Source organism: Gymnodraco acuticeps, unplaced genomic scaffold (genome assembly GCF_902827175.1).
Source record: "Gymnodraco acuticeps unplaced genomic scaffold, fGymAcu1.1, whole genome shotgun sequence".
In the NCBI taxonomy this organism is placed as follows: Eukaryota; Metazoa; Chordata; class Actinopteri; order Perciformes; family Bathydraconidae; genus Gymnodraco; species Gymnodraco acuticeps.
Genome location: NW_022989843.1, coordinates 3,470,545 through 3,483,106, shown reverse-complemented (window position 1 = coordinate 3,483,106; position 12,562 = coordinate 3,470,545). Strand labels below are relative to the sequence as shown.

Below are 12,562 nucleotides of genomic sequence, written 5' to 3'. Positions count from 1 at the left end.
TAAAGTAAAAATTCTCCGTCAGCTACATAAAAGTAAGAACACCTGTCGTCTGTGAAACCTCTTCCTTGCTGCAGAACGTCTCTCATTATGTTATAATGTTTTTTAACGGACGTTGTCTGATTATATAATCATATGTGCGGGCCGCTAGTGTCTGTTGATCTCCACCTGCCGAAAGTGCCGATGCTCCATGGCGGAGGCTTCGGTAGAAATTGCCGGGATTTGCGTTTTTACCCCCTTAATGTCTGACCAATGGTTGAACAGCATTTCCGTGCACATGACTTGTGTTTAAAATGTATAATCCGTTTGAGTTTTGCCCGTGTGAACCTTTATATATACAGCCTATGGTGTGAACGCAAACCGAACCTTCTGAAAAATGAAACAATGTAACAAACTGTCGTCTGGTGCGCACCAGAAAACGGACTATTAGGTGTGAGTGTGAATGAGCTTCCATAGTGCTGGGGGGGGGGGGGGCGGGGGTAAAAGTGATATTTGGGAAGTGGGCTACAGGATCTAAAGAGAGAAACATCGGTGGACTGACATTACAAGGTCACTTTAATGTTATCTAATATACATCAGGTAACTACTGGCATATTTTATTTTGTATTTCCTCTGATAGTCATGTGAAAACAAATTGTGACATTTGGAACAGGCGTGTAAAGAGCAACATTTGTCTGCCTGCCCTGCAGTAAACCAAAGGTCTGAACCGTTAGTGCTATTTTTAGCCTGGCTGCTATGTTGGACCCATAGCTTCATGTTGAACGAAGGGGGTAAACCCATAAACAGGTGGGACGGCTGAGTGCTGCAAAAACATCTTGGCTGTTGTTTATTTATTTAATTTAATTTAAAACCTTTATTTAACCAGATTGGTCCCATTAGCCGCGTTCACACCGCATACTTTGCAGTACTTAGTGCCCCGGCACTAAGGGCACTAAGTAGGCTACCAATCGCGTTCACACCAAGCCCCCAGGAAGTGCGCCGGACTCAGATGAAAATATTCGTGCTGGCCAAACGGCGGTACTACACTTCCGTTTGGTTGCCAGGCCCGGAAACACTTTTTCCCATTGACTTACATGCATGGATGTATAATAAGAACTGGATACAGCGTGGGAGGCGGGGCCTCATTCATTCCTATGAGAGTTGCTTAGAGTTGACTTACATACAGATGCTGTTTGAGAAACCAATGTGAGTTGCGTTTATCTTTACCCATGGATGCACAATAAGAACGGACCCATATCGTCTTACTGCCATCCCACGGAGCTGTAATAATGGATATATTGCACATGTTTGCTGTAATTCATTATCATACTACATGGGCTGTATGATTAAATCTTGTACCGTAAATGTTGTATTAAATAATGTTAATATTACTTATTATTATAAGTATATGTATATATATATATATATATACAGTGCAATCATTCTTTCATGCTAAATGAAGCTCTGTTGCTTGGATATCACTAGATCCTGTTACAGCGTAATATAAGTACATAACGATTGATGTCACATTAGCATAATTACTAGCTAGCCGCTAGCTGCTAACTGCCGCCTCGTTAATATCAAATCCATGATAACAACTGTCACTACCCGATCCGTCCCCCTGCCCGATCGGTACTGCGCATGTGCGAGATGGTCCGCCATATTGGACAACTCCGGACGGCATCCCAAGATGGACACTTGACACAGTGGCTTTTAGCAAAGCTCAAAAATAAAACGAGAGATAGATGAGTTATTGTTATTACAACGTGACTTCACTATTATTTAACAACTCTTTTTATTGGGTTCTTTTATTTGGGGTTAAGTACATTGTCAGAATAAGTGAGAAGTTAAAGGAGACATGTCATGGCCATTTCCACTGATCATAATTCCATTGTTGAGGTCTACTAGAATAGATTTATACTGTGCAATTTTCCAAACGTGTATTCATTCTCTCCACTAAACAGCTCGTTGCCCCCTGGTCGGGACCAGTCGGGACGTTGTAAATCGCGCTAAGCTCCGTGGAGGTGTGATTTCCTTGTTTTGTTTAGCGATAACAGCTAAACACAGCCAAACTCACCCTGAGCCCACACAAAGTCACAGCCGAAGTAAAAACAATAAGTGTGGCTTGATATCGAGTAAGAAAAAGACTGATAAACGGTGTGAGAATGGGTCTGCAGAGAGAATTTCGCCGCGATCCCAACTGTCTGTTATCAGCCAGGGAGGAGAGATCAGCAGAGCTGCATGCACTGAGTGTGTGAGGATTGAGGAAGTCCGTGGATTGGTCAATTTGGACCAATCAGCGGGGGCTTAACGTAACGGCTCCGCGGACGTAACGTAACGGCTCCACGGATTGGTCCATTTCGTTCCGGGTACGACATGACATCAGATGTCCCCGGAAGAATCAAATGGATGATGACGTTTCACCAACGAGGCGTTTTGGGGAGGTATTTTCTGTATTAGAGTTTACTCGCTACATGGTGTACTTTGAGGGTTTTGACTCTGCACACCGTTTACATGCATAAAAACCTTCATAACACACAAGGGGACGGGTAATAACCGGAAAAGCATGACATGTGACTTCTGTTAGACAGCCATATGCCATACATGTTTGCATACATTCACAGTCAATATGTATTCAGTATGATAGCTGTCTAACAGAAGTTAAATTATATACATTTATATATATCTATGGTGACAACAACAGCCATTACCATGCTGTCATGAACGCGCGGTGCTGTTACTCGTACGCAAATTGACGTGCTTGATGTGAACGAGCATTTTGGTTAAAGTTGCGCATGCTCTATGAGTGCACATACGGGTACTTCTCAGGCATGCCGGGTAATCTGTGACGTTTCACTCTCTCAAAAGTTGGGCCATTTTATCATCATGCGCTAATCGGCGCTAATGAGCAACTCTCATAGGAATGAATGAGGCCCCGCCTCCCACGCTGTATCCAGTTCTTATTATACATCCATGGACAAAACTTTTCAGAGTTTTACGGGGCGTGGTTTACAATTCGCCCAGCCAATCAGGACTGGTGCACTTTTCCCCCCCAGGATAGTACCACCTCTCCAGCGCGCGCTGCACCTCTAGCAGGCACTAAAAATCGGGGTAAAAGTTCCCGGCACCAGGTACTCTTTTTGGTGTGAACGCAACATAAGGAACTAAAGGGGAAAAGTACTCCGGTGTGAACGCGGCTATTGAGATAGATCTCTTTTTCAAGGGAGACCTGCAGCATATTGGTTCCACATGAAACATAAAACAATAAAGGACATCATACATTATATTTACAGGATACATTTACATAGTTATAGACATTTACAAGTGCCCATAGTATCAACGAGCATTTCATTTAGCCTAGCTTTAAAAACATGCAGAGGAATGAGATTGCTCAGTTTCAATTCTTGCTGAAGATTGTTCCAAGCAAGTGGAGCTGCGCACATAAAAGCTGTCTTACCTAAGACAGTCCTTGCTCTTGGCACATCTAACAATACTACATCATGCGATCTCAGACAATAGCTGCTTGCAACTCTCTGTGTTATCTGAGAGCAGATATAATACGGGAGTTTACCCAACAAAGCTTTATAAATAAACGTGTACTAATGTACTCCGTACAGTAAGTGATGGCAAACCTGCCTTGGCATACAGGATACAGTGATGTGTAAGTGCTTTACAATTTGTGACAAATATCAGTGCGCTGTGATAGGCGGCATTAAAACTTAGGTTAGATAGGTAAATATATGGTCTCCAATGCTTTTCAAACTTTCGCTCAGAAAACAAACATTGTCTTTGCTTGAACTTTAAAGTTGCAATGTTTTGCGGTAATCTTTCCGATTTGGATAAAACGTTTGCCGTGTGTTCAGCGGTCCAGTAGAAATAATTTAAAATGTTAAAAAAAACTGCCAATTAATTTGCTCTTCCTCTATTTATGTTTTTTTCCCTGGCACCTGTCTGCAGTGCAACGATGAAGCTGACTCTGTTGTGTCTGTCCCTTTTTTTGGTTCATATTCATTTTTCATTGGCCAAGAAAACCGTAAGTCTTGGTAAGATAAATCTTTTTAAGAAGACCCCCAAAACAAATAACCAGCCGAAACAACCTAATCAACCAAGCAGACCAGGACGTTACCCTAATCAAGGAGGCTACCCTAATCAAGGAGGCTACCCTAATCAAGGAGGCTACCCTAATCAAGGTGGTTACCCCCAGCAACCAGGGCGACCAGGTGGTTACCCTAATCAAGGTGGTTACCCTAATCAAGGAGGCTACCCTAATCAAGGTGGTTACCCCCAGCGACCAGGGGGTTACCCTAATCAAGGAAGTTTCGCCCAGCAGCCAGGATACCCAGCTGGGAGCTATCCAGCTGGAGGTTACCCAGCACACGGTGGTGGTTATGGCGGTTACGGTGGTCCTCCAGGTGGATACATGAACTATAACCCAAACAACAAAGTCCTAAGCCCACAATATGGTGGCAGTTTTGGATATGGGGGCTATGGTGGTGGGGGTGGCTCTCCCTTTTCCCACTCAGTTCAGTCAATGGGCATGTATCCCTCTGATAGGTCCAGAGGGTTTGGACGCAGTGCAGTGGTGGCAGCAGCTGGAGGGGCTATGGTGGGGATGGCTCTGGGCTACGGGCTAGGGAGGTTCCCCCGTCCCCCCTTCAACTTCCACAACTCCCAGGAGGAGCAGTACTACAACAACTATATGTACAGGAAATATGGTTCCAAGTCCACTGATGCCAACGACTACAGCAGAGACTACAAATACATCCAACCTCCTGAAACCTATGATAGCTACATGGACTCCTGCATGAAGAGAACAGACATTCTGCCTGCGGGGAATCCAAAAACAAACAATAATCCAGCTGCTACCACCTCAACAACAACTACAACTGCTATTGCAACTACCAAGACTACTTCTGTAAATATCACAACTACTGCGGTCCCAGACTCTGGCATTGACAGCAACACAACACAATCTAACAGCACTGCAGGAGAAAGTCCCTTGACCACTGCACCTTCAACTCAACACCCTCTAAATGAGTCAGGAGCCGATCCTCTGCCTACAGCTGCACAGGTTTTCAGAAAACATGTCAATGATGATAATGATGATGACGATACAGTCAGCATTGTGGAGATCGGTTACCCGGCATTGATTGAGCAGCTGAAGGCCAGGAGGTGTGTAGAGCTGTACATAGCCTACTCTGAAAAGTACTTGAAGAAAAAGGATAAGCCCAGCACCACAGCCGGTGGGGTGCAGCGACTGGAGATGGGCTTGCAAGGGCTTTTAGCTGTTGTCACCAGTACAACAATGATGCTTCTCAATAGCAACATGCATATGCTGCTCTACTAAGGCCTTCAGTAACAGTTATATTGGTAGAAACTTCAGTTTTCTGGAGTCTAGTAGAGTCTGGCTTGGAAGAGAGTATAGGTAACAGTTTCAGTTCCAATTTGGAAAGATTTGCAAGTATTCTAAAAGTAGAGTATACTCATATTTATTCATTTCTTAGTTAAGCTTTCCTTTTGAGTACTAAAAAATGTTTCACTGACTGCATTGGTTTCTGCAAATGTTTACCTGCTAACTGTCATCTACTGTAAATAACATAATGACTATGTATAAGTACTTTGTCCAACCCAACTTCAAACTCAACCATCCCTTCAGCTTAGATTTCTGAATGAAATCGGCTGTTTGTTTGTCCAGACTGAAATGATCATGTGTGCTGATATATGTGGAGGATTACGTTTTTGAAAGATGGTCATAATAAATCATACTTATCATGGTACCACCCTAAACTGAGATGGTGAACATGGTAAATATTGTGAGCATGTTAGCAGGCTGACATTGAACTAGAAGCACCACTGTTCTTAAATACGGCCTAACAGAGCATGAGCTGCTGTAGACTCAGACTCGTTTAATTTATTTATGCCACCTGTCCAGTGTCAGTGTCCCGAGGGGATTAGTTTGCACCATGGGGCTCGTACTCTGTCATGGTGATCTGCGTGAATAAATAGCTGGAGAGAATGGAGATGTGCTTTAAATAGGAAACAGTAATTGAGTTAACTCAATTTTACATTGTAAGTTTAACAGAGTATCTGGTCAATGGTTCACATGGTTGTACATGACATAACACCCTTTATGCCAACATCATTAAATGGGAAAAAAAACTGCCCTACACAGACACACACACATATTGTGCTTATGTAGCTTCTGATTGCAGAAGTTCTACAAGATCTCTCATTCATTATTTATTGCAAGAGTAGTAAAACAATATATTCATAACAAAGTGTAGTATTACTTTCAGAAAGCCACAATAATCAGAATATACAACTAATTATTTACGACGTATTTGATCTGATGTATCAACTAAAATAAAGTTTTTGTTTTTTACTGTCATGACTGCTTCCTATTTTATAGAAACTTGATTTCAGGTTCATATAGTGATACAGTTTTCAAGTTTGTATTGCAGGACTTACAAGGGCCAGCAGGTGGTGTCATCAACTGTATTCATTAAAGGAAGAAATGCAATGAGCTCCCTGTTCTGGCTATTTGTGTCATCTAGTTAAACATAAACCTTTTTTTTTTTTAACCCAAAGGATTTGGCATTAATGTAAAACATTTGAAATCTTTGAACCCCTATGTTCTTGGGCATTTTTTACATTAGAAAAAAAAAGAAAGGAAACTTGAATATGTAATGCAAGGAAATGACCATTTCTGGCTCAAAAACTAATTTCGATTAACGTCCATTAAAGAGATGTATTGTGAATTATAGGGGGAACAGTACAACTCAACAATAGATATCCCCATGAAACTTACACAGTTGATTACTTATATTAGGATAATGTAGTTTAAAAAAAAAATCATCATGGATACAATTATTCTTTTTTATAATTAAACAAAAATAATTAGTTTCCTGACATCTGGTGAATTTAGAAGAAATGTGAGAACGCAAATATACCAAGTGTAGTAAAATAAACACCCTCAGATGTATTCTTGAATATTTTCCATCCACTAGTTTGAAAGAAGACATGTTAAGGAAGCAAAATTCCCAAATGGACCAGTGTATGAAAAACACGGTGTTTTTACCTGTAGTGTTCCACCTTCAGTGCGTTTGCCTCCACGTGTATGTCCGTTGTATTTACTTAGGCATGGGGATTTTCCTCTGGGTTGAAGCTTATTATACATCCATGGGTTGAAGGCGTTGAAGGATGCTGGGAAATGTGTCAAATGAAGCCCCGCCCCTAGCGACCCTCTTGTCTTACGTCATATGAAATCATCTAGTATCCTAGAGACGTTTCAGGTCCATCAACACTTCGCTGCTGGGCACGACCTGCGGGACTTCACGGCCCGTCTACACTACAGGCGTCAAAAAATGCTTTCAACGCTTCGCCCATTCATTTGAATGGGGTGACGTAGGATATTTTTCAAACTTCACCGAACTGCATTGTGGGTAGCATGGCAAGGCGTTGCAAGCATCGCGAGCGTCTATCGGCGTCAAAAGTTGAACAATGTTCAACTTTGTTGACAATGTTCAACTTTTGAGGCTCGATGCTTGCTCGAAGCTGGCGTCAGCCAATCAAATCCCGTTTTTGCAATTCCCGTCAGTACAAGCGCTAGCCAATCAAACCGCGTGCAAGCTGGGAGAGCCAGACCGCAGTTCATTTCCTCATATTCCAAACGAGAAATTACTGTAGCAAATCACCCAGTTCTTTCCGACCAGAACTATTTACCGGATACAAACCGGAGGAACCAGCACGGAGGGAGGTGGCAGAGACAGTGGGTGAAACTGATAGGTTTTCGCCTGTTTGGGGATTTTATATCCAGTTTACTTTGTTTTAACATTGCTATTGCTTTGTATGTCGGCGGCGGGAGATTCATGTGATTGGTTGTTGGTCGCGTTGCTCGCAAAAAATCGCCAAGCTTCAGACACGCCCAGCTTCAAGATTTGTTTATGCCTGTAGTGTAGACGGGCTGAGGCTGAACAACACGCAGAAAAACAGAAAAACTGTCACCAGTCCGGGTAAGACGAGTCCTTTATTTAAAGTAACCGCGCACTATCCATTTAACGCTGCTTTTGGGATTGAAAGGCACCTTGTATTTACCTCATGCGACTGTAGTAAAACCGTAGCTCAACCCAGTGTGTTTATCTTGATAACTCTACATTTGCGACGCCATGTTTTAACGGGATAAATGCAGTCGCAGTAGGCAGGCCACACTAACATGATTGCTCAGTCAACACAAGATCAGTAGTATACTCTTTCTAGGTCTAGAGTAGGCTATGTAATGTGTTTTATAAATAATAAAACCCGTGCCTGGTTGGTTTAGTCTAGAGCTGTCTTTTTGTTGACGTTTCCGCAGCATATTACTTATTGTGGTATCACTATGCAACCTTCCCCCCATCTGTTATTGTGTCCTGCTGCTGCCACACCTGGGGCCTATACGACGAAGCTGGTTCAACCTAACCTGGATATGTTTGAGTTAGCCGGTTGGCCTAATCCAAAACATACGCGCTCTCGCTAAACTGTACTACGACGCTGGTTATCAAGTGAATCGCTCAAGCCAGCCATGTCCTATCTAGTTAGGTGCGCGTTCACATGAAAGGGGTGGTATTTGGAGCATTCGACCAATCACAAACATAGAGAAGCGTACTGACAGCGCTGCGTCATACTTCCTGAATGAAAAGTGAACTATAATATTAGACATATGAAGAAGTTCAACTTTAAACATCCATGACTTAAACACTTGATCCAGGATCAACGCCACATAGTTGCACCTGCAAGGTGAATACAGCTGGTAACATAAAAGTGTTTGAATGCGTACATTAACAGGTTTATGATATCACTGCCCCGTCTAAAACACGATCTGACTTTAATTACATTTGTCTCGAGTGTTTCGTCAACTTAATGTGTTGCTTAAAATAATACTTCTGCATACAGTATGTGACACTGTGAGTGTTGCACGGCCAGATACGGCTCAAGAAGCTGACTCAGATAAGAAAATATAAGATACAGATGTGATAGGATGTGATATGAATGATAATGGGACACATCGACGTCTGCACTCAGTGCCCCGGACTGTACGTAATGTTACTTTGATCCGGTTACTTTTGTTGTGGCAGATATTTAAGTAAGCTTTCTTAACGCTAATGTTATAATAGTCAGATTGCTCTGAAGATGGGAGGTGATATTCTATTAATGTTCACGTTCACACAGTCGGTGATTTTTGCCGGCCGTCTTTCCTGCGACGGCAGCTTTTCTGTATTTCCTTTCTCCTGTAATATGACTTGATCGCTTTAAACTCCGCACATTGAGCTCTGATTGGTCAGCAGGCAGTGCTTTCACTGAGTTGAGCTCTTAGCCTGCGACCTAACCTGGTCCCGACCAGGTTAGCCGCTAAGCATAAGTTACCATGGAGATCTAGCCTGCTATAAAGAGAACCAGCTTAGTAGGACCGGAAAGCCGGAGTTTCCCCTGAATTTAGCTCGCTAAGCGAAAATCCTGCTTCGTAGTATACCCCCCTGTTCCTAGCCATACTGACTGGTTAGATTGAGGGACGGGGTATTACTATACTAAAATAACCAAATATATTATGTTTATATAATGTTTAGTCTTGAAAAAAATCCAAATGTGGAAAGTAACCAAACCTATTAATGAAGTGAAGTAAAACACTATAATAGCCATTATGTAGTGGATTAGGAGGAGAAAGTGGCATGACAGAAAATATTCATCACATGTACCTTACATTTGAATTTAAACATAACCTTATGCTTACATTGACCAATGGAAACTGCAAAAGGCATTTATAGCTTTTGTTTGAAACAGTACAATTATAATCCAGGAGTGAGTGGATTGACAATAGATTACACTATGACCTTAACTGTCAGATAAAACAAGGAATTTAAAGACATCATGATGTCATGATGAAGTTATTTTCTCTTTGATAAAAAAAGAAAAAAATACAATTGTTGTAGCCCTGAATTAAATTCTGTATCATAATATTTGTAATTGTATATGATCATATTGATTTATTGTGATAGATACAAGAGATATTGACAACAACAATGTCAATCATAATCATATTATAAAACCAGAAAATTCCAAAATTGTATTTCTTCATTTTCCCTTCTCTCCCTGACCCTCTCTACAGGGCGAAGATGAAGCTGCATCCATTACCTCTGCTGTGTCTGTCCCTTCTTTTGTTTCATTTATCAATGGCCAAGAGAGGAGGCAGCTTTGGGAAAAGCTTCGGCTCAAAAAAGAAGGGCTCCACACCTAAACGAGGCAACACTAACACCAACACAAATAATCAGGGCTCCAACTCTCAGGCTGGATACCCCAGACAGCCTGTGAAAACCAATCAGCATCCGCAGTCAGGCAGACCGGGGTATCCAGGTAGTTACCCCCGGCAGCCGGCTGGAGGCTACCAGAACCAAGCAGGGGGCTCCTATGGAGGAGGATACATGAACAGAAACCCAAACAACAAAGTCCTGAGCCCACAATATGGTGGCAGTTTTGGACACGGGGGCTATGGTGGTGGGGGTGGCTCTCCCTTTTCCCACTCAGTTCAGTCAATGGGCATGTATCCCTCTGATAGGTCCAGAGGGTTTGGACGCAGTGCAGTGGTGGCAGCAGCTGGAGGGGCTATGGTGGGGATGGCTCTGGGCTACGGGCTAGGGAGGTTCCCCCGTCCCCCCTTCAACTTCCACAACTCCCAGGAGGAGCAGTACTACAACAACTATATGTACAGGAAATATGGTTCCAAGTCCACTGATGCCAACGACTACAGCAGAGACTACAAATACATCCAACCTCCTGAAACCTATGATAGCTACATGGACTCCTGCATGAAGAGAACAGACATTCTGCCTGCGGGGAATCCAAAAACAAACAATAATCCAGCTGCTACCACCTCAACAACAACTACAACTGCTATTGCAACTACCAAGACTACTTCTGTAAATATCACAACTACTGCGGTCCCAGACTCTGGCATTGACAGCAACACAACACAATCTAACAGCACTGCAGGAGAAAGTCCCTTGACCACTGCACCTTCAACTCAACACCCTCTAAATGAGTCAGGAGCCGATCCTCTGCCTACAGCTGCACAGGTTCTCAGAAAACATGTCAATGATGATAATGATGATGACGATACAGTCAGCATTGTGGAGATCGGTTACCCGGCATTGATTGAGCAGCTGAAGGCCAGGAGGTGTGTAGAGCTGTACATAGCCTACTCTGAAAAGTACTTGAAGAAAAAGGATAAGCCCAGCACCACAGCCGGTGGGGTGCAGCGACTGGAGATGGGCTTGCAAGGGCTTTTAGCTGTTGTCACCAGTGATGCTTCTCAATAGCAACATGCATATGCTGCTCTACTAAGGCCTTCAGTAGCAGTTATATTGGTAGAAACTTCAGTTTTCTGGAGTCTAGTAGAGTCTGGCTTGGAAGAGAGTATAGGTAACAGTTTCAGTTCCAATTTGGAAAGATTTGCAAGTATTCTAAAAGTAGAGTATACTCATATATATTCATTTCTTAGTTAAGCTTTCCTTTTGAGTACTAAAAAATGTTTCATTGACTGCATTGGTTTCTCCAAATGTTTACCTGCTAACTGTCATCTACTGTAAATAACATAATGACTATGTATAAGTACTTTGTCCAACCCAACTTCAAACTCAACCATCCCTTCAGCTTAGATTTCTGAATGAAATCGGCTGTTTGTTTGTCCAGACTGAAATGATCATGTGTGCTGATATATGTGGAGGATTACGTTTTTGAAAGATGGTCATAATAAATCATACTTATCATGGTACCACCCTAAACTGAGATGGTGAACATGGTAAATATTGTGAGCATGTTAGCAGGCTGACATTGAACTAGAAGCACCACTGTTCTTAAATACGGCCTAACAGAGCATGAGCTGCTGTAGACTCAGACTCGTTTAATTTATTTATGCCACCTGTCCAGTGTCAGTGTCCCGAGGGGATTAGTTTGCACCATGGGGCTCGTACTCTGTCATGGTGATCTGCGTGAATAAATAGCTGGAGAGAATGGAGATGTGCTTTAAGTAGGAAACAGTAATTGAGTTAACTCAATTTTACATTGTAAGTTTAACAGAGTATCTGGTCAATGGTTCACATGGTTGTACATGACATAACACCCTTTATGCCAACATCATTAAATGGGGAAAAAACTGCCCTACACAGACACACACACATATTGTGCTTATGTAGCTTCTGATTGCAGAAGTTCTACAAGATCTCTCATTCATTATTTGTTGCAAGAGTAGTAAAACAATATATTCATAACAAAGTGTAGTATTACTTTCAGAAAGCCACAATAATCAGAATATACAACTAATTATTTACGACGTATTTGATCTGATGTATCAACTAAAATAAAGTTTTTGTTTTTTACTGTCATGACTGCTTCCTATTTTATAGAAACTTGATTTCAGGTTCATATAGTGATACAGTTTTCAAGTTTGTATTGCAGGACTTACAAGGGCCAGCAGGTGGTGTCATCAACTGTATTCATTAAAGGAAGAAATGCAATGAGATCCCTGTTCTGGCTATTTGTGTCATCTAGTTAAACATAA

At 42.1% G+C, this 12,562-nt stretch overlaps 2 protein-coding genes across 2 annotated transcripts; both read left to right on the top strand.

Moving 5' to 3' along the window:
* Positions 1–490: 490 nt before the first annotated feature.
* LOC117560740 lies at positions 491–6,497 on the top strand. The gene is made up of 2 exons (XM_034237727.1): positions 491–576; positions 3,934–6,497. Exon 2 carries the CDS (start codon positions 3,941–3,943, stop codon positions 5,321–5,323), a length of 1,383 nt encoding a protein of 460 aa, XP_034093618.1. The 5' UTR covers positions 491–576; positions 3,934–3,940; the 3' UTR covers positions 5,324–6,497.
* Positions 6,498–7,647: 1,150 nt separating this feature from the next.
* LOC117560745 lies at positions 7,648–12,521 on the top strand. The gene is given in 3 exon segments (XM_034237740.1): positions 7,648–7,757; positions 10,115–11,305; positions 11,307–12,521. Coding segments are annotated over 2 exon segments (1,224 nt in total). The 5' UTR covers positions 7,648–7,757; positions 10,115–10,121; the 3' UTR covers positions 11,347–12,521.
* Positions 12,522–12,562: the final 41 nt, after the last annotated feature.

What these genes read in the sequence shown, in the direction of transcription:
- LOC117560740 (XM_034237727.1), top strand. Translation starts at nt 3,941, where the DNA reads ATGAAGCTGACTCTGTTGTGTCTGTCCCTTTTTTTGGTTCATATTCAT.